At 39.6% G+C, this 23,112-nt stretch overlaps 1 protein-coding gene across 7 annotated transcripts in view; it reads left to right on the forward strand.

Moving 5' to 3' along the window:
• Positions 1-23,112, forward strand: part of PARD3 (par-3 family cell polarity regulator) — a 406,440-nt gene that overhangs the window by 272,881 nt on the left and 110,447 nt on the right. For 4 of the 7 annotated variants that reach the window (XM_014945082.1, XM_014945084.1, XM_014945083.1 and 1 more), the window contains one exon: positions 14,410-14,520. The exons of 1 other annotated variant lie outside the window; for it this stretch is intronic. In XM_014945082.1, coding sequence (XP_014800568.1) covers positions 14,410-14,520 — 111 coding nt within the window. Of the gene's footprint in view, positions 1-11,558; positions 12,773-14,409; positions 14,521-16,348; positions 16,758-23,112 lie in introns of those variants that run through there. 2 more of the 7 variants (XM_014945088.1, XM_014945089.1) reach the window with 2 other exon arrangements.

A 23,112-nucleotide genomic window follows, 5' to 3' on the forward strand; every position in this document is an offset into this window, starting at 1 on the left:
GGATCTCTGGTTTGACTCCTGCTCACAGCAGTCCAGCTTCAACGTTTCATCAGCTTGCTGACTGTCACGCCCAGTTGACTTTCAAATATCTCCAAGGATGGAGACTCGGCAGGCTCTCTCGGCAGCCTGTTCCAGTGCTTAATGACTCTCCTGGTGAAAAGTGTTTATCCTCAGTAAGACGAGATAGGAACAAAATACACTGAATAGTCCTTGGTACAAAAAAATCTGGATCAATCATTGTGTACTTATCCTTGTCATGAAGCAAAAGCATGTGGATATACAGTAAGATTGTAATCCAAAAAGTTTAAATTTTAAAGGATTTTTGTAATATGCGATTACCCTCAGGGGCTTACTGCTCCCACAGTTCCTTGAACACCAAGAATATAGGAAATAACACAGCTAAGCATGCGTTTGTGACTGTGAGCCACCCATTGCATGCCAAGGGTTAAAGAAGAAGTTCTCTGTTATTTTTACTGTGCTTTCAAGCATCGTACTCTAAATTATCTTGGGGTGGCAACTATGAGGGTACTAAACTGGATCGGTTAATATGATACCTGATAGCGTCCGATATGATCCACTGAGCTAGAAGGGTGATTATTTTCTTTGGAACTGAGGATGAAACAGTCTACAGAAATCTCCTTTTCTGCTATTTCAAACTAGACCAGAAAGCGTCACCTGGGTTTTAATTAAAAACATAAAATTTGTGTTGCCTTAATGCTGATACTTTTCATTTTCATGTCAAAGTAAAAATAACAAGTAAAACTTCAGGCATCTGTAGTTTAGCCAGTCACAAAAGAAGAGAGTTTATATTACTTTTGGAGGAGGAGAAAGTTTTGGTTTTTTTTCTTAATTCCTTCCATGTTCGATAGTTTTCTCTAGAGTTTAATGTAAGAACATAATGTAAGAATATAGTCACACAGAGTTGAATGATAACCGGTAAGTCCCTGTACCCCAAAACTGTGTCTCTGAGAGTGGTCAGTAGCAGCTGTCAGATGGGGGGTACCGGAGCAGGGTAACAGTTTAGCGGTTCTTCCCAGGTCTGTCTTCCAGGCTTTGCATGATCTGCAGCTCAAGGATTGCTTGCGATGGTGCCTTTGTGTTGAAGTACAGAATAAGGTGTATATATTCTATTCTTAGCAATTTGTCCGGTTACTGATGATTTAGTGTATATTTACCTTATTCCAAAATGCTAACAAAATTTGTAGTGTACTATATACAAAAATGTCTTTTAGAGATTGTGTCAAATGCCTTTTGTATCAAGGAGCTGCTTTTACATTACAAGTGCAAAAACCTGATTGCAATGCACTGCAGTAGATCTGACTCATTATGTCTATTTTATGGCACTCAGGTAAGCATGTTTGCAAAGTAGCAGTAAACCTTTTTGATGTGCAATAACATTTCAGTAGTTAATGTAGTGTTCCACTGCATATTAACTTTTACTGCTTCTGTGCCAACTTAAAATAAGCAGGAGTACAAGAAAAGGCTGTAGATGTTTGTTAAATGGACCCTGTTGGAATGCATTCCCTTCATGAACTGGTTTTACAGTGTATGTTTGGGGTAGCTGATGAGGTGATTTAACAGTAAATTTTGAAATGTTTGCTTCTGCAGAAGAGAAATTCCGAGTTTCTGCAAATGTTAACACTTCTTTTCAGGACTTTTTTGGTATTAGTGTTGTAGCTCCTAGTCCTAAAAGGAAAACGAACAGAATGGTTTCACGGAATGACTTGGTGGCTTTGACTGTCTGATACGGCTGTTTTAAAGGTTTTGTTTTATATGTTGAAAGTACGTTGGTAATGCTGTGTTGGAAGAGAAATTCTGGGTTAGAAATAGCTAGTTCAGTGGATATATTCACTTCATCGACCTGGCTTTGTCAGTGGAATCTGCAGTTAGTCCTTGCGTTGTTTGTGCTTGCGATACAGAAAGCTCTGGGAGTTTGGCACGTTGATTAAGCTTTCCAGAGGAACTGTTTTCTCATTTTAAAAGTGGACCTTGTCCATTCTAGTGTCTCCAAGGGCTTTGATGTCCTGTGGTGTTTCCTGTGTTGCAGAAATACAAAGTATTTGTGTGCTAAAATCATATGCTGTCCACGGCTTCCAGATGCTGCCATTGAGTTTAGTTTGATGGTGGATGGATGACTGAAAATGTATGTAGATTTCCTTTTATCTGCTATGCTGTTATAGGTAGTACTTAGTAAGAAAATGTCTAATCAGAAACAAAGTTTATAGATTAGCTCTAAAAGTTCTGAAAAAGAGGATTTAATAAGAAATACTCATTTAGAATCTTAGCTGTATCAGCATTTTTGAGTACCACAATAATGAAAGTAATATATTTTTATACCGATTGCAAGTGCTTCTAGCATATTCAACACCAGGTGTGCCAGCAGTACTTAGAATGCAAGCTGAATTGCTATTACACATTTCAACAGCAACATACCACAAATAAATCTCAAATATTTCACAATGTTGTTATAGATGCTATCTTTGTCTTTAACCCGTAGTGCTAAAATCCTGAAATTCAGAGCATAACATGCTGCCACAAGCAGGAGTTTCAGGTGTAGTGTTACAGTTAAAGTATTTCTTTTCTCTGATGTTGCTGAGCAGGTAATGATACCAACAGTATTATCTTCTGTTGCTGTTAGGAGTCCTGATATCATCTGTGGAGCTCTAAATACTTTGCTAATTCTGTTTGCCTTTTATAACTGCAAAAAGAAAAAGCCTGCTTGTGTAAGATAAGTAAAATGTGAAGGCTCCGTGCCTTTTTTTTAAGATTTATTTTAGGCTATGTTATCAGAAGAAGTATTAAGATCGCAGTGAAAATTGCTGCATACTGTGTGCAGCAGCAAGCATGAGCAGAGCTGATCTCATCTGGAGAGGGACATCTCAGGAGCTGGATATCTTTGATGTCAAGATTGGATTTATTTTAAACATCACTTCTCTGGGTTTCTAAATAAATATAGGCCCAGTCGCTCACTTCTTATAGTGCCTAAGCATGTACGAAACAACAAAAATGGCAGTGTGTATGGGGCTGGTCCAGGCCTGAGATCTTCTGTACCAGGAGCTTATTTGTATGGTGGCTGGAATGAAATAAACCCCCCACACCCCCAAATTTCTTGCCTGTAATTAGTCCCATGCAAGTCCCGGTTTGTACACCTTTTCAATCTGAAATAAATCTCTGCTCCCAGCTTGGCCCTGAAATAATCAGCGGTGTAAATCACAATTGATAGAGTTATTTCCACTGCAGTTACCATGAAGACATCTCCAGCTCTGAGCATTGGCAGCTGCGGGATGCGGGGTGTCTCCAGGGCTCCGGGTAGCTCTGGGCAAGCCCCAGCACCAGCTGCTGCGGGGACCCGCTGCCAAATTGACTTCCCAGCCATGATCCACCGCAGTGTTGTTGCCTCCGCTCTGGAGATGGTTTGTTCCGGTTCTGCTGCTGTGGTGCAAAGTCTTGTTCTTCATTTTCCACCCAGAAGATACTGCGTACGTAAGCTCAGTTTTTGTGCCACAGGGCAGAGTATCAGCTGATAGAATAGACAGAGGTGTGTGAAGCCAGCAGTGGCACACCGATGTATGCTAACCAGAGCCTTGGCTCAGGCTGCGTCGTGTACCTTAACCCTGGCTTTCTAGCAAACTTTCAAAATACTGTACCTGTTATTTTTTGCCCTTTCTTTTTATGACAATGTAGATTCAAAGCTTTTCAATGCAGCTTCGTTTCATTGTGCACCTTGTAGAAGATCCTGTTGGCACTATTTTTTTTTTTTTTTTTTTAATTGAAGTTAATTTTTTATCCCCAAAGAGACTCGGGTGGCACTGTGGGACCCAGAATGGGACAGGAGACCCTAAACTGTAACCCACAGCCACTAGCACTTGGTGCTGCAGCTCAGTGAGGGAATTGCTGTTGGCTGTTGTAGGCGTTCTCTGAGAAGGGAATGGCTGCACACTCGCCTGGGCTTTAAGGATATTTTGGTTAGTCTTGTCTCACAGATCCTCCAGCATTGTCTGTCATCCTTCTCTGGAAAACATCTGTGCCTTCCCTACCTCCTATACCTGTAAATATGTGAATGAAGCTAAAGATATAAAGTCATCACCTATTGCTTAATTTAATTTACCTTACAGAGGTTATTTTCCAGGAGATGTGTATCAACAAAGATTTTCAGTAATTGACAGAAAAAGTGCTGACTGACTTATTAACATTTCTAGGTAATGAGATCTGTAGGGAAGTTTTAATCTTTGGAAGGTTCCGGATTAACTGCCAGTAGTTTGATTAACTTTTTGTGTATCTACATTAACCTTTGCTGATTTTATACAGTGTAATTGCAAGGCTGCAAGACTAAGTTGTTGGAATAACGTTACCGCAATTTCCTGGTCTAACTAGCCGGCTTATTACATTTGACTCCTCATTTCTCTGCCTGTTGCATGTGCTTAGTGAGCTGCTTTAGTGATTTTTGTGTTGTAGCTCACGTTCACTTAAAGCATGCCACACTCATATATATGCAAGTGAGCATTTCAGTTGTAAAATGGAGTTACGAAGACTTTTCATATTAGTGAGGGTGGGATTCTTTTCCTTTTCTGCCACAAAAGTGTTGAAGCAAATTTCCCTTGCAAGTTTTCTTGTTGCTTTTTTTTTGGCCTTCTCTTGAGTGACAGTAAAATGGGTGGGTTTTTATGTTGCATTAGCATTTCTTATAAGGTCTGCCTTTAGACCAGTACCCATTTTCTAAATTGTACTTCTGTAGGGTTGGAAAAAATCATGGTAACCAGATGCAGTATTTGTCTCTGGCCTGGCAAAGTGTTAGGTTTAACAAAAGAAGCTAATAGAAATGTTCAAATTGACCCTTCTCATCATTTGGACTTCTTGGAGCTCAATCAATCTCTCATTATTATCAGAGTTATTCACGCAGAGGCAGAAGTGCTAGTATTTCTCATAATCAGCCCTTGAGCCAGACATAATTTGCAATTTTGAAGCATTGTATTTTGAAACAATAATGCATTAAAATGAACAGAGCAGGAATTAGAAGTATAGTTGTGGAGAGAACGTGTTGAAGAGTAGCCATGGTTTAAACGCTCTCCCTAAGCGCTCTTAGTGGACACTGGTAATTAGAGGCACACAATGGAGTATTATTAATACCAAAATTGGTCCCCAATTTTTAAACTAATCTGTGAAGTTTTAAACTAATCTGTGGAGAGAAAAGCAATGAGAGAAGTGTTCCCATCTCGCTGCGTGGTTGCAGGGCAGCAGCGGTCAGGTGGGAAGCGCTGCAGTGATGGTTTGGGACCTGCTCAGTAGAGTGTGAGCAAGAGGCTGGACTTGGCACCCAGCTCGCTGGGAAGGACCGTTTTACCCCTTCTAGAAGAATAATTACATTGTACTTCAGACTCAAAAATAGTCAGGCACCTGTTCATAGTAGGCTGCTCTTGATGCTTAGAATTGAGGGAAATTTTTTTTATCCCTATGTCTGGTATTATGTATTGCGAAGTCAAGGGTTGGATGTCTGCTTTTATGTATATAGTCTGGAAAAGAGGAGTTGACACACTGGAGGCCTTCACTCAGCCTTTTTCAGGAGCCTGCTCTTTATTTTATAAGTGAGACTATGTTTTTACAATTTGTATTTACAGCTTAGCATCTTACTGCCCAGTACTGAATTACCTAACAGGGCACTGCAGCCTTGATGGGCAAATCCTGTCTGAGATGGGGGACAGGAGCATTTCTAAGTAAATTAAATGACAGTAATGAAAGGATATGTTGCCCATTAAGATTACATTATCTATTAGAAGCCTGAATTTGCTTGCCTGTGTCACATGTATGAGCTACTTTCTTCACTGACAAGTAGCACACACTTAGTGTATCAAATTTAATCTTGGGGCAAGTAACTTTGTGGTCAATAACTGCTCTCTTTTTTGAATACATACACAACATTAAAGAGTTTTTGCCACACAAGCAAACTTTAAAATGCTTAGACTGTTATGAAATGTCCATTAAAATGTCATGTAGTGCTTCTGTGGTTGCTCCCATCAGTGATGATTGCTAACACAGTTGTATCTAGGCAGAAGCTTTCTTTTTCATTCCTGATTCCTTCAGGGATGCCACAATCCACAGTTTAACAGGTTTTGGCTGACCACCATGGAAATGAGTTATTTATGGTGACTTTAGTACATTGTGGTATTGCTTACTGAGTTGATTCTGCTATGCACAGAAGAATCTCTTGTCTGTCTGCTGTCTTGCTGCTGTCTTTCAAATATTATCATTGTAAAATTATCCCTGCTTCCTTTGACCTTCTTAGCCTGTTTTTAAACTGAAGTAGCTTGGATTAGTTGTTAGGGTTTTTTCCTTATTTATTGTGATTTATTTATTTATTTATTAGAGCTGTCAATGGCTCCAGCTAGCCGTAAGCAATCATAAGTAGCAATGCAAGAAGATTATCTTCGATTTAGAAATTTGCAAACAGATGGTCTCTCCGTAAAAGAAATCTGTTTTTAAAAGTTCCACCATTTTATGCTGGAAGTAAATATTACAAATGCTTAAGTTGTGAAAAGAGAGCGACTTGGTGTGAATAATATTCTGCCTGTTGTGTCATGCCTTTCAGGAAATGTTATCAAAACTGTTTATGAAAATAATTGAATGAAACCTCATGACATGTCTCTTGGTTTGGCATCCTACCCGTATTCTATGGAGTTGGGCTACTGACTCACAAAGACAGGCAGATTAGGTTTCAGTGGCTGGAAACGGTTACTGATCCCATATGTTGTTTCCACTTCTTTCCGGGAAGTTATGGGAATCACCAGTGATGTTAGTTTGGTGAGATGTGGTAGAATCCTCACCCTGAAAAATGGGTTTTAGTGGTTAGAAAGTGAGGCAGAGGATGCTGGTAGGAAATTTGTAAATGCATCACAGAAGACCTCCACATGCTTTACAGCACTCATGCACAGGGTTGCAACTTCAGAGAGGGCTGATAATTTGGAGTGATAATCACTTTGATTCTCCCACTTTAAATTTCTACATTCATGATTGAGCACGTGAGTTTCTCTACTGCTTGAAGGCAAGCTTTGTTGCTCGGAAGAGGTTCAAGTGTATGTCTCCAGAGGTGTTCTCCATTTTCATAAGTTACTCGTGTCCTTTTGTAATGCCCCTTCCTTGGTTTGCGACAGCAGAGTTCTCCAGGAGCACACCTAGCAGAGGTCTTCTGCTGATCACACCCGAAGGATTGCTGCTTTATCAATTTTAACATAGGCAAGGAAACCCATGGAAAATGAAAAGTTATAACCATCCATTTTAACTATGCCCACAAGCCCTTACATCAAGGTGCCTTGCTCCTGCTGCCTGCACATCAATGCTTCTGCATCATCTCAGGACAGTGCTGCTGCTGAGTCACTCCAGCAGTCATTCATTCCACTCCCTCCTAACAAGTAGAATTTGATCTACTAATCTGATTAGATGTGATAACTGGCTATTTCTAGAAGAAATCCATTGCAAATATGTAGATGTTTGCACTTACAAGCTTATTTTTAAAAATAGCAATTGCACAATTTTGCTTTGAAAGGCAGGCTTGTAAACCCTCAAGTCATCACTAAACAGGGTGGTTTTTTGTGTGTGCTATGTTGAATCCTTGTTTATGCTTATTAAATTTTATTTTAGGAACAGAATGTTTTTGCATGTCACAATAATCTTTTGCAACATAAATTTTATGATTTTGCTAATACAGCAAGATAAAAAAGATTACAGAAATCTTTGCAAAATCCTTTGAGCAGTGTTAGGTTGTGTGTGTGTGAATACCGTTTACTACTATGGGGAAAAGAACATGCCATGAAGACAGAAAGCACTGATAGAATAACTCAAGACACTTACCATTTGTTAATTTTTAATGATGGTCTTTTTTCTATTAAGGAACCTAATGCTACTGAACTTCTTCTGTCTCAATCAATTTTTGTGTTTTTTCATTAATCAACTAATGCATGTTTCTTCTATAGCTCTTTATTCTAATGAAATATGTGGATGATTTGGCAGACGACAATGATCTCATCAGTAACGCATCAGAGTAAAATCCATTTAGCAGAATATATGTATATTATTTTTGTTATATCAAGGTTGCTGCTATATATTCTTTTAAACTGAAGCTATTTTTGAGATAAGTTGTAAATGTGAAATTTCTGTTGCTACCACTCATACATCCTCCTTTCTTCATTTGTTCTGTCCATATATTTATTTATGCAAATTCATTTACATGTTCTTTGTGTCTACATGTGCGTTTTATATACATTTCACATCTTTTATATATATCTATATATATATATATGGGGTTATGTAGCTTGAGCTTGTTCTTTAAGTGTACTGCTACACTTTCTTCTCTGTTGAGTCTCTTCCTGTTTAGCTGCTCTGATGCATTGGCCCAAAGCCACTGAAGGCACTTGCTAGTCAGTGCCTCTCTGTCGAGTGCGATAGGCTTTGGATTAGGCCACCTCCTAGTTGATGACAGTCAGTCAAGCAAGTAAGCTTGAAAGTAAGCCAGCTGGGGACTGCCAGAGAGGTTTGGGTATGCATTTTAGTTTGATTAGATTATCCAGAGTTCATGGGATTTCCTATTTGAGGGTCAAGCTTTGGGCATATAGGTCCGTGTTCTCGTCTTTTTATTAATAATAATGTGACAAACTAGTATCACAGGGTCGGAGGACGGTCCTTTCCTCTGATGTGACTTGGCTGTTATATTCTAGAGATCATACTTTTAAAAAATGGTCCTCTTACATTTTTAAATTTCTTCACTTACTGTGATTGCTATTGTTGGCTGAATTTGAGGATTAAGCCTGTGGATCTGTGAATATGACTTTGAGCATTTACACTTATCTTGAAACTTTCTCTAGCCCTTAATGTAAAAGGAGAATTAAGAAGCTATAAATTAAGTAGAACCCTGGAGTATCTTGGCAATTAGAGTGAACAAGATTTCAGCTGCTCTCTTTCATCAATTTCTCACACTCTTGGATAGACAGGGTATTTTTAATTTACAACCTGTATTTCAATTAGTCACAGAAGTTTTTTCTTGAAGCTTTTGCTTATGCAGTTACAAAATAAAATTAAACTACTTTTCAGTTATATTTTTTATAACAGGGTTTAGATGAGAGCTACTAAATAAAGTAGCTGTTACTTGAGGTAGTGTTCCTGTATGTATAAATGTTGTTACTGTTACAAAGAGATTATCCTATAACCATATAGTCTATGTCCTCAAAGAAGTATTAAGGTATGTCTATGAAAGAATATGTTTATGAAAAGGAATGTGGTGGGGTTTTTTTTATTATTATTTGGGGTTTGGAGGAGAATGTGCATTTCCCTTTGCTCCTTATTTTCCACCATAAGTAGTAATATTCTGTGCTCTGCTCCTAAGAATTCAGACTGGGGGAAGTGGTGGCCACAGGTCACTGTGTTCTGCTATAGCTGCAGGTGCTCCATAGTATCTAGTGTAGCTCAAGCTTTAGCATCACAACTTTTTTCATCATGAATGTGTTGCAGTAGTGTATGCAGTTTTCCCACACATCGAGCGGGAGCTTGTGTCTGTGCTCTGGTGTCTTCTGCACTGATTGAGGTCGGGCTTTTATAGCTCGCTGTCAGGTTGTTGGCACAGAACTTAGCAAATGACAGGAGCTTGGAATTGGATTCCCAGGACCCTCTGAACATCGGTGTCGCATATGTTCCTGCTCAGCTTCTGCACTGTTTTGTTTTTTAATTCCAACAGTAGTTCTTACCTTTGTTTTTAAAACGCTGTCCTCCTTTTCACTAATGCGAGAGCATTGATGGTGCACAGACCCAGAGAGCTGGAGTTCTCACGCCTGTTCAGAAGGCAAGTTGTCATTTCATTTGCATTTGTAAGAACTGTAACAGGTATCCCAGCAGCCAGCCTCACAGCAGTGAGAATGAGACCCATCACAGGTTCAGACAAGTGCCTGAAAATCTCCAGGTGCCGCAGGCGCTCGCCAAGCAGCCGGGGTGGCAGAGAGCGGCTGCTGCCTCTGCCGGGGAGCACCGAGGGCTGGGATCAAATGGCTCAGCAGTGTCCTCAAGGCCACGTCCTTGCAAAAGTCTGGAGTCTCTCTGACACAGGATAAATGGATGGTGATTGCTATTTTACAAGGGAAATACTGTTAACAATTGCACTTTGGGAGTTTCCAGCCTTGGGTTGTTATCGTTAAATGAGCAGTCTCTTCAGGGGGGGAGTTGTTATGCGGGTGTGCCAGGGCGTTCAACGGATGCGTTAGGGCAGAAATAATATTGGAAGCAGTAAGGTTCCAAAGCTGCTGTAGGTCATGGATGGGACATACATCCTAATTCCATCTTCCCTTCCTTTTGAGTACCTGAGCAGTAAAAAAGTAAGCTTCACAGTGATGCGAATGCTGGTGGGTTGGGGAGACGGTGTCACACGCATTAATGGTTGTGGGAGAAGTCAGGGACTGTACCACTTGCACATTTAAGAAGGTAAAACTTTTACAAAGATAGGCCAGATTTTTTCCCTGGGATGTTTTAAATACTGGGAGTAATTCTGGGGACCTGCCCCAAACTTTGCTTCTTTTGACTCATGGGCCACTGCAGAGCAGCCCAGCAGGGCTGTGTCACTGGCTGTGAAGATGGTGCAGGGTCGCCGTGGGATGTGCATTCGTGTTTTGAAAGGGTATTGCATAGACTGCTTGAATTTCAGTGCTCTCAACACTCATATTTTTATTTCTAAGTGTCTTGTTTTACTTAATGAATCAGAGGAAATGAGAAGGACTGGTGGTTTTGAATAGCTTAGTACCAGTGTAGTCACCACAGCATGGGGGGTCGTACAGTGGAGGGAGTGTTAACAGCTCACTTTAATGGTGTGCCCTAATGTTGCTGGATCTTGCTTTTCTGTAGTTAAACTTGGCTTGAATATCAATGTTAAATAATTTATAAATGTATTTTATAAATTTGGTGGAGAGGATGCTGATTTGGGCTGTGGGTTTCATTATGACTATAAATCATAATTCACAGAGCAAACACTTTTAATAGAAATAAATAGCAAGAAATAAATAGCAATCTCACTTACTGTTAGTAAGAGTAATCTTACCAAAACCTTTGAATGGTGTTTGAAGTGGGGAGTTTGACTGCTTCTACAGAAATAAAAGGGCACTCTGTGTGTGTGTGTGTGTGTGTACACATACGTATCCCAATCACATTGCTTTAAACACCTTTCTCAAGTGCTTGATGGAGCCTGGAAAGTGTTTTTCCTTTGTTTGTTACTTCTACTGTTGTAAGCTGAAGCTTAACAGAAAGGCTGTTAGACTTGAGATCTCAGTGGAAAAGAAATCTTGAGCTTGTAAATATTTTTGTACAGAGGTCTTGCTAAAAGTATGCAGCCTTCTTCAGAGCCAGACTCATTTAGGGCTGTGTTTCTGAAGTGTTCTGCAGCTCCGTGACTTCGGAGTATGAGGGAGCTGCTGTCTGTGCAGGTGATGCTGTCAAAAACATGAAGCCCCAATCAGGGAGGGGGGAGGACGGCGTTGATTATTCCGGGTTCAAGTGTAGGGACAGTGCAGTTAATGTTGCTGAACTTGTTACAGGCAGTGGTGATTATGGCAGATATATCACTTCTGCGGGTGACAAAGTCCAGAGAAGGCAACTTTGCAAGACCACCGTGGTTGACACTCTGCCAGGCTGTCCACTGCCATGATGACCACAGAGCTTGTCAGAGATGGGCACTGGAAAGTCTCCGGTCAGAGCGGGGACACTATGGCCACCCTTTGGGAAAGCACCAGAGATGTCTTCTGGAGACTTTGTGAGGATTGTCCCCGAGGGCAGAAGGAATGTTCATTCCCAGATGATCAGAAGAAGAAAACCCTGAAGAGAAGAAGGGTTGTTGCCACAGCTTGCTCCTGAGTCAGAGCAAATGGAGCCCTGCTGCTGCTGCCAGCGCTGCCTCTGCAGGAAACCCAGCTCTGCCTCTGCCCCCGGCACCAGCCTGGGGTGTCCTGGACTCCAGTGGGTGGATCTGGAAGCTCAAGCCAACGATTTTTTGCTAGGTTTGCATTATATGTCAACATTAGAAGTACACTGCCCACAATCATGCGGCCTGACCAGACATTTACTAGATTGCTTACAAGGATTATTATTAGAAATTTCCTGTGTACTTTATTTTTTTAATAAGGTATTGATTTCAATATATTTCTGTTCATACTTGCAATGAATTGATTTATGGTGGTAGAGATTATGTTTTGCTGCCAAAATCCGATGGGTACTAACTAATTCAATTTTATCTTCTTTAATCTCTTTTTTTTTTAACCATTAGTTCTTTTTCAAAAATAAGGTAGCTACTCTGGAATTTGGTTCCTTTGCCTTGCCTGACATTTTGAATGGGTCAAGGAAGGGCAGGAGACAGAAGCACACGTGGGCATCCCAGAGATGCTGTGCTCCAGTGCCACATATGTTGTGTGTCTCCTCGCAGCTCTGTGTGTGCTGTCAGTCAGACCCCTGCCACTCCCGGCACTCTCTGTGGATCAGGGGAAAATGGCTCAGTTCCACTGTTTTTCTGCCAAAACTCCTCTCTTGGCTAAAGGATTTAGGGCTATTTTAAATTAACCACTGTCAAAAGTCTGGTGTATGACATCCAGAACTTGATTTGAATCTCTTGTGTCACATATATAAATGTTTTGTATAATGGTTTTGACTACTCTCTAATAAATAGGTGGATGTTTTAGAAGATAGATGCTGATGTTTCTAGTCACTGAGTTCAAGTATGTCAGTTTTACATATAACATATTAAAAATCAGAGACTTTATGTAGTATTTTGTTTTTCTTAACCCTGTCATGTCCTTTGCCTTTCCCTTTCCAGATGATTATTAATGAACAATTTTAGTTTTCATATGCCTAAATTACTGTGGAAATAAGCAATCTGGGAACTGTGGAGAACAGCCATGCACTCCAAAGTTTGTGTACATGTTCCTACACTGTACTTTTGTGATGCTGTGTTTTTAAACAGCTGCCCTAAGAGCCATAAACGTGATTACGCAGTCTTATATCATCTCTTGACCGAGTGGCCAGAAATTAACCTTTCTGCAGGGTCACTGTGTGGTACATCTTCAGCCCACACAATGGCTTTGTGCTAGAATTGCTAGAAACAAAAGGGAAAATATTATAAATGCCTGGTGGACTCCAAATATTTTAAGCAGTTTATATTCAAGGGTCAGAAGAAAGTTTTAAGATCTCTGTATTTTATTGCTTTGTTTGTGAGCACTTGGGGTGTCCTGTCTGCACCATTGCTGGATTTTGCATGTTTCACTGCTTTCATTTCACTTTTGATGTGAACCTGATTATGGAGTGCCACAAGTGTCAGTCAGCTCTCATTTGATTAAAAAAAGGTAGTTCTTTCTGCTTTTTTGGTATGATAAATGATCCCAGGTTTAAAAGGTATGTATTAAAATAAGATACACTTTAATAGATATGTGTTATTCCTTCTGACTTAAATAGAAAATTGTCATCCAAACTTTAGATGTATTTAAGGGCTATATTTATATGATTGTTTAGTTCGCTCTATATAAAAGTCATTCCTTTCAGAGTAGGTCTGAAATATCTCAGAAATACATGCAATTTTGTCCTAATAATAACTGAGTATCTCAAATGCCAAACTGTGCTCTCCCTGAAAGTCTAAAATAAAACAGTAGAATGTGCAAATATGGAAGAAACCTAAAATACTTGAAATGTAGCTGGTAGAGGGGAAGAGGAGACGTGAGGAGGGCAAACTCTGGGTTGGCAGCATCTCGCTCCATCTGGGACAGCCCAGCCAGCTCCATCCAACCCTCCACTCACCCTCCTTGCACTGGAACACCCTTGGGGGAAAAGAGTCATGAGTAACAATGTTTAAAAAAATCTTGGTGCTGAAAAAGAATAAATTTCCATTTTTGGATGGCATCCACTGTGTGGTGAAACTGCTGTTGCGGGGTGGGTAGGGAGGGTGGTACCGCCTGTGGGGCAGTTGTCAGACGTACAGCGCAATGTCTCCTGCACTTCATACGTGAAAGACTTCACTTAACGTAAACTTGAGTTGTGTTCTTTGGCAGTGATAGTGTGGAGTAATTTCTAAAACTTTGTTTGACTGTGTATTTGAGAATAGTGACCCCAGAATCCTGACAGAAAAAAGGAATGTGTTCCACTTTCTTTTGTTTTGTTCTGTTCTTTAGTGAGGAATTCTATAAACTTTTAAGAGGAGTGAAATAAAAATAAAATAAAAAAAGCCTTATGCAACGGAAGTCCAAAAGCAGCCTGAAAATATTAAAAATTGAGATTCTGAGGTCTTTGCACTTTCTCTTGCTGGTTTCCAAGCAGCCCTGCTTGGAGGACTCTCTTTGTCAATGGAAAAGGAAAATACAATTTTGTTCATTTCACAAGTTAGATTCTTTTTTTGTGTGTTATTAACAGGTTTGGCAAACATCGCAAAGATGACAAGAGTGAGAAAACTGGTAAAATAAAAGTGCAGGAAGCTCTTACTTCAGAAGAGGAGAGAATACGAATGAAGCAAGAACAGGAGAGGTAGACTTCAGTATTTGCTTAAACCTTGATAGAGAGAGTTTGCTTTTTAAATTAAATAACTGAAGTTCAATTTTCACTGATGAAATTTCCCAAATGTTGATATGTTTATATACTTTAAATAACAAGACAAAGCTGGATTTATTTTGGACATTAGTATCAACAGCTTCTTTGGCTGCACTAAGCATCTTATATAGACCCAGAGCTCCTTTCGTTATTGAGGAGAACTGGAGTAATAATATGAAATGTTTTCTCTATACATTCTATAACTGATTTTAATGACATTTTCAGAAAACAAATATTTATATAGAATGAAATATGTTTTGTATTTTTATTCAAAGTCTTGCATATCTAGTTTTTTCATTGATATATTCAGAAAAAAAAAAACCTAAAAATTATAGTTATCAGTATATTTGTCACTGGAGTTCAGTCTATTTATGTGTCATGCAGAATGTTTATGAAATTATATGTATATTAAACTGCTAATTGTAAAAATGAGTGGTGAGTACCTCTATTTTTCCTTGTCAGCTTCCCTTAACATTAAAACCCTAAATAATATATATGTCATATGCTCATCTCAACATTTCCAATCTGCTTTTCATCCTGTCTTTTGTAGCCCTAGATATTGGGGCTTAGACTCTGGTATCTCTTATACTATTTTAGTCAAAATCTTGGAAAACTCAGTGTGTAAATTAACTAGTACTCGGAGATACGTGTGGAGAGAAGACCTCTTTGAGTAGGCAAGCCTTCAGTAAGGAGACGAACTTAGAAGGGTTACAAATTTTGAATGCTGAATGGTAAATTTAGCAGTGAAAGTGAACTATGAATTAGAATGATTTATCTAAACATTATACTGTAGCTTAGCCATAAATTGTGGATTGAAGCAGGAGCTATGGAGGGAATTTGTGTTCAACTTGTACAGGTGGTATGACTAGTTAGTCCTAATGATGCTTTCACCATCATCTCTATGCACCTTGGTCTTCTTCGGGTGGGAACAGAAGTTTATAAATGGTGGCTTCGTCACTCTGACAGCTCACTGGAATAGCAAAGCCACAGTAACTCTTGTTTAGTCTCCTCAGTTAAACCTGAAATGGTTCGCTTTCAGTTCTTTTAGGGTTGAGTGATTTACCTTACAGTTGAGGCAGGCTAAGAGTATTCATTTATTAGTTACTAAAGATTAGCAATAACTACTTAAACTGCAGAAACTTTATCACCCGTGAGCATCTGTTTGGATTACGTTATGGGAATTTTTTGACTCTTTAACAGATATACTAGCATAAATTGATGTAAAAATGTATTCATGTCTTTCTCCATCCATCTGACAGTAGAGGGTGGCTGGATCGCAGTGCTTGGTTGGTTTTTCCTTGCCTGATTGGTTTTTATTTTCCCTTTTTTTTAACAAAATTGAAGCAGGATCTCTAAATTTGTTCCTGTTTTAAAGAGTTATGTCCTTTTAGATTAAATGGTAAAGGGGAGGGAATACTGGAACTGAAGTAAATAAGTGACTTTGGATAAGATGGTGTTTGTGTAGTCAAACTTCCCTCTAGGCATGGGCAGACCAGCCGCATTGTGGAGAAACTCATGGGAAGGGTGCAGAGATGTTGAAAGCTGCCTCCCTGGCTCCAGCCAGCTCAGGGCAAGGGGAAGGTTAACCACATGTGCGCAGTGCTGAACCCAAGCTTGCCCAGCGTGGAGGGTTTCTTAGTAACCTCACATCCCCAGAAAATCAGCCATATACGTTTATTCAAAGAAAGACCTGAGGTTTGAGTTAGTAACGTTTTCTCTCTTTTCATTCTCTCTCTCTGTCTCTCTGTGTCTCTGTCTCTCTCAGTAAGAATGGTGAGAGTATAGACTGTCCATGTGGTGATGTAAGAGAGGTTGCAATAGTCACGCTGGGTACCAAGGTAGAACTATGAAATTATTTGTACAGCCCTCAATGCATGGAGCAAATTCCTAATCCCTGTCCATCAAGTTATGCTAACCAATTTGAATCTTTCCTGGAATCTCACTCCTCGTGTGTCATAAAAGCAATTTTATGTGTTCACTGAAACTGCAGAAAATGCATGTGCCAGAGCTTCGTAACAGCTTGATGTTACCGTAACACGGGTCCTCCTCCTCCGGTTTCTCTCTTTCCCTAACTGTGTATTTCCTTTCCTTTTGTGTTATGTCTATAAGAGAATGCAAGTTCTTTGGGGTAGTGGCATGTACAACTAATAAAAGACAATAAAATAGCAACCAAATGTGTGAGGTGCTTCCTTATGTTTCTGAAAAATTCAGATGTTGATTTGGTCCATAGAGACTAAATATTTTTGCAGTTAGATTGCAGAGAGTTTCCTTTTGATCCTGTAAAATAATGATGTTAGATACATGCTATTAATGAAGAGTACTCTTGCAAATTAACTGAACAATCCCTCAAAATGCTTACTGGGAGACAGAGTAAAAGATTACTGTCTTAACAGGTGTTGGTTCATAATGGCTGCTATTTTAACTTTGTTCTCTGTGGTTTTTTCCCTCTCGATGTTTTCAGCAGTACAATTCACTTGCTCTGTTTTACTTGGTGTTTCATACTATATACCTCTATAATGATGCAATACTTTGGGGAAATAGGTTGGATTTAATGAATTTACTATGTATGAGAGGCTGGGAGCAAAAATCCTTAGGGGGTCAGAGAACAAGTGAACGGTCCATTAAAAAATCAATCATACCCACAATTTTATGGAATTATTATGCCTTGACTTGATAATTTTAATAGTACTGTGCTTACACTAGTATTTTCTTTAAAGTCTTAAAAGTAGTGTTCATATTGATTATGAGACAAATAAGCAAATTAATGTCTTCAATTTACCATGATTGAAATGAATAAAATTGCCTTTTATAAACATATTATTAATAATAATTTATTAAGGAGCATATATCAAGCTGTATATGATAGGCATTTATTGACATCTTAAAGTAATTTTGAACAGAAAATGAAATTATCTAGTTGAAAATACAGGCAGCTTTCAATGAAAACAGTATACTGGAACAATTAGGAGCATCCATTAGGAGGAAACCACCCACCAATTTTACCAAAATTGCTGTAAAATGCTTTCTATTTGTAAATTCTCCAAATGTTGGATTAACATTTCATCCAAGGACATCCATAGGACATCCATAGGACATTGTCCCCGTGTCACTATTCTTTAACACTGGTTTAGTCAGAAGAAGCCTGCTTGCATTGGCCTTGAGTGTCTGCCAAAGAATGATCTGAAAATCCATATGGCTTCTGATGTGCTGTTAGGAAAGGTGCTTCTCCACAGGAATGGCACCAATCAAAACCTTAAGACAAAACTTAGCAGCAGGTTTTTCTGAACTTTGCCTTGTGTCTCCTAAGAAAGAGACTATACTGCAGCATCTTGAAGAAGTCGAATAAGATCTGAATTGAATTAGCTCTACTCCTGTGACAAATCACAGCTGTTTTATATATATGCTAACTCGGAGCCCCTCTTTGCCATGCTGTCATCCTGTCCATCACTGAACTCCTAAAACTGGATACCACTGAGATGCGACATCTGCTCATATAGACTGCAAAAACAGTCTTGAACCCTTCTTGGTTTTGTTACAGAGCATCTTCTACCAATTCCAGACTGTTCCAAGGCACCTGCGGTTGGCCTGTCCTCCTGAGAGTAAGGTCTTGGATTTTACAGATTGGAGATGTGTGGGATATCTTGAGCTTTCAGAGACGCTTCAAATTGCTTATAGTTTCATGCAGGCATTGCTCTGTAGGATAGACTTAAAACCAGATTTTTAAACTTCTGTCAATGACCAAGAGGAATTAGTGTTACAACTGTTAGTTTTCATATGGATGGTCACTTTCTGTTGTGCTATTGGGTATAAGTCTTTGGAAGCTCACAGACCTGCCCCCTTTAGAAACTCTGTCTGGTCTTCGAGGGACTCCCAAGATAGGTTTTTCTTTATATGTAGGCAGTGTGTCCATTGGTATCCTGCAACCTGCTTGCCTGGAAATGTTTTCTGACTTTTTCAAGACCCTGTAGTATAGGCAATTTCTTACAAGATGTAAGGACAGAACTGTTCAGAAAACCTACTGCTTTTGCTTTCTGGTTTTTAGTGGTGGCCATTGCTGGAGAGAGACATCACTCTAACAGCAGGTTCTGATACCTTCTTCTCTCCCTCTTTCACCCTTGGATTTTTCCTTGGATTTCTTTTTTGTTGTTTTTTCCTTTTTTTCCCTTTTTTTTTTCCTTGCAGCTCTGTGTTCATAACAAAATAAATCTTTAGCAAATCTAAAACCTTTGCCTGTGTTCTGCCCTTCTTCAGCTCGGGCACGTGCGGTTCTTGACACCCACCTGGCAAGGCCATACATGCCAGCCCTGTCTTCAGCCTTGGACTGACTTCCTCTAGCAAGCCAGGTGCTCCCCAACCCACACGGCTCTACTCTTTGTACCCGGGTAGTAAATAACAGAGGAATGAAATAAACATACTTCTTTGTGAAGTTTTCAACAAAATCAGCTGTATCCAGCATGGTTCACTGCTAGATAATGCTTAAAAGATGAAAGTTGCAATTCTAATGTAATCTCATGATTCAAAGCATGTGATCCCAGCTATGGGCAAATAGTGCTTATGCTTTAATCTGCCTCTAGAGGCACCTCCTCTTCTTAAAAGAAGAGTCTACAGGATATTTTCTCCGTTTGGTTAATACACTGACTTAAGAGCTTTGCTAATATTCTGTAAATCTCTTGGTTACCATAAAAGTATTAATCTTGATATTGTATTCTTCCTCAACTTCCACTGAAATGGGTGCAAACTCAGGTGCTTAAACACCTGTGTTGCAAGGACCAGTCTTGAGGAGATTAGGAGGAACCTTCTGGAAGAGCATTAAAGTGCTGTGACAGAGGCTGCAGCAAAGCTGGGAGGATGACAGAGCAGTCAGGTGGGGACATTTGGAGCCAGGGCCTTCCTTTGCTCTGAAAAAGCAGCAGCCCAGTTCCAATCTCTGCTGTACTTGTTGGAGGAAGGTTAACGCAGAGCAGAGCGATACCACTCTTCTTTGCTCATTCCCCCCGCCCCCTCCCCAAGTCTGTCTTGGAAAACATAGCCTTTTGTGCATTTAGGCCACAAAGGGAGGTAAATTTACATAATTCCGAGGTTATTGTTACCCGTGTCTGTGCAAATGTCACCGGTGCTGGCACTGGGGGTCCGGCCGGGGCGGCGGGGCCGGGAGAGGGAGCTGCCGGCACGGCGGTGGCGCGGCCGCCACGGGCACTGGGGAGGGAGGGAGGAAGGGATGGCAACCTACTGCTGGAACCGAAATTCACCGGGGCTTCCTGCGGCACAGAGTGCAGCTCAACGCCTTGCTACCAACGGGGGGAAAACTCTATTTATAACGGGGACCGGGGAGATGCTTTTAGCATTGGAGGCAGGAGGTGATGCTGTTACAGCTGCCCGAGTATGGCAGAAAGAGGGGGAGAGATGACCGAGGGTCCTGGTCTTGCAGAGATACCGTCTGGGGAAGGTGGATCAGGCATTGTGTCTCTCTGTACTGGTAGATTTGGCGTTCCTTTTGAAGATCAATCAATAGGCTGACAACATTTTTGGTTCAAACATAAACAAGGCTGCAGTTTCAGTGTGTGCTGTTCACGTAACGATTTTTCCTAAATTTAGAGTGAAACATTCTGTCTGTTCATTAGTAGCTGAAATAACACTGATATTTGAAGGATTTGGCCGTTCCATAAAATGCTTCCTGTATTGTATGTTTCCTAAGGGTATAAGGGTCTTTATCTCCATCATACAATAAACTTCTCTTCATCTTTCTCTAGTGCCATTAAAGCCACAAGCCCTTTGTTGTAAAAGTATACTAATGAATAGAAATGTTACAACAAGAACAGAAGTCTTGTGTTTTCCCTTCATCATGCATCATCCATTTTAATTAGACGAAAGGATGGTGAGTACTGTGACAAGAGTCTGGAATTAAAATCATTAATTGATGTCAAGCTGACGAGAGACTGCTAACATGAATTTACTGACAGCAGGAAAGAAATTAACCTTATTACTTTATTTAGTACATTGGGGCTATTTATTATATTTTCCTGTGCAAGTTCAGTGTGTTCCATTTATGATGATAAAGACAAATAATTAATAAAACCTACTTAAAGTTTTATTACCTCCTATCAATGAAGTTTACATGAAACCCACATCAATTACTTACAAAAAACAAACCCACCACATCCCTTTAATCAACATAACTCATCAAAACAGTTACAGCAATATTTTTGATATTTTAAATTACTATAATACGCTACGCTCTCCAGCCAAGTAGAATTGCAAAAGTGATCTGATTTAAAACCATGCCTTGGTTTCTTAATGTCAGTGTTGCAAAAAATGAAACATATTTTCTCCAGCAGTGACATTGATTGGAATAACTGTCTGTTTTGATCATCATTGGAAGGTCAGCCTAACAAAGATGAGTTTTAATGTTAAGCATCTTTATTCTTTAGATGAAAGAGTACAGCAGTGTCTTACAGAATGACAGCAGCATCCTATAGATAATTTGTGACCCAAAGGTCATAATAAAAGAATAGAGGGGAGGTCATCCTGTAGTAAAGGCCATCTGGAACTGTTAAAGTATCAGATGGAGCAGGGGGCTGAACAGCAGGACACTCTTGGTGTCTTTCCAGATTTCCCAGAGAGACCATAATATTTTTATTGGAAAACCCCAACTTTCTTCCCCTTAAGCAAAATATTTTCATCAAACAGTTTCATCTTACTTTTAGGAAAAAAAGACAACATACTGTGATAGGGAAAGGATTTTTGTTTCTTACATAGCCTAAGCATTATCTGTGTCTTTAAAATAACAAAAAGGTTCAGCTTTAGTTTTGCTGCTGCTGTATTTTGATGCCACTTAACAGCTTTCACGAGAAGTATTACCTCTAAATCCATAATGCAAACATTCAGAATGTAAATATTTTCTGTAGTGACTTGTGTAAAATCTTTTCTGAAAAAACTCTTGCCCCCTTCCCAGCCCTTGAAAAAGGAGAGAAAAAATTCCTCTTTGATTCAGAAAATCGGAGCAATGTGTTTCTCATTCTTACTTATTTTGAGATGGGATCTGCTTGTCAAGGGGTATTCCAGTTTCACTGAGATTTGTAGCATTGTTTTTGGCAGTGTTTTTTTACATAATGGATGAGGGTGCAGAACGTAAAAGCAAATCAATGACAGTAATTTTTGTACCACAGAACACAGAAATGAAGCATGAGAATATTGAGCTTTGGAAAAACATTTCAGATCAGTTCCACTTCATGAAAATACTGACTCTGGGAGATATATAAATTGAAGTTTTTCTGGAATAATAGTTGCTGAGGTAGTTTTTTTAAACAAAGCTCCTTGCATTCTCTAGCTACATATTGTAAATGTAGAGATTTTAAGACATCGTGCTAAAAGTATATTTTCTCTATTATACCTCCTCAGTGATTCAAGACACTGTACTGGGCAAGGTCTGGCCAGGTCCCTTGCCGTATATTTAAAAACATCATTTATGTGGTCTTTATAGTATTCTGAGTTACAAATTTGGTTAAGGCGCCTTGCAAATCATGTGAGTTCAATACTCTGTCAGAAATTTCAGTTCTAAGTAAGAGCTCTAATACGTTGTGTTTCACTTTTGAATGCTGAGAACTTTAGGATAAGGCAGCAGCATGACCTCTGATGTCCCATCAACTGTGCTCTTATGGGTAGAGTTGCTGGAGCAACTAATTTGAGAATTAAAAAAGCTGTACCGTAATTACTAACTTACTGAACTTATTGTTGCCAAGTTGAACAGAGCTGGAAACCCATCAGATTTTCCAGACTGAGTCAAGGCACTGAAACCACTCTTTTTTTTTTCTAACTCTTAGATACAGCAGCAAGTATTTGACTAACTAGAAAGACACCTAATAATGTATTCACAACAGGCAGGTAGGTCCCGCCTCTGCACCACACCTGGAATTTTTATTCTGTAACCAGTTACTAGAACAAACATTTTAATGGGTTATAAGAAACCTGACTTTGTTTCTGTCCATGCTGTAGATTTGTGCTCTCATTCAGTACTGTGACCCAGCAAGGTTTTAGAAGTGAATCCGGAGAGGTGTTGTGGGTGCTAATTTGTGGGTCCTGAGCAACGACTCTTTCGGTGCGTTGGTGGTTTCTTTTTTTTCCATTTTCTTTCAACTTCAGTGTATGAGATTCGCATAATCCTTTGCTTTGTTGTGAGGTTTTTCATTGTATTTTTTTGTCACTTCAGACTGTTTCATTTTCCAACTTCAGGATTAGGCTACCTCATACATAGTACTCTAGAAACAGGATAATAGACCTGAAATAGAGCTAGTGGCAAAATTTCCTACCTGCTTTTGTTACTTGACTTCAGCTAGATGAACGTAGATGCTGGATAGGCTCAGCTCAACCAGCTGATGAGAGTACTGTAACTGGACCTCCAGTTATTCCCTGCAGGATTTGGGAATGGCTGATTTGATATGTGGTATGATATATGGTACCATTTAATAGATCATATGCATGTGTCATTTGTTTCTTGCACATATGGGAGCAGCTGCTCCTTACATGTCTAGC

The sequence above is a fragment of the Calidris pugnax genome, unplaced genomic scaffold (assembly GCF_001431845.1).
Source record: "Calidris pugnax isolate Ruff unplaced genomic scaffold, ASM143184v1 scaffold54, whole genome shotgun sequence".
NCBI lineage: Eukaryota > Metazoa > Chordata > Aves > Charadriiformes > Scolopacidae > Calidris > Calidris pugnax.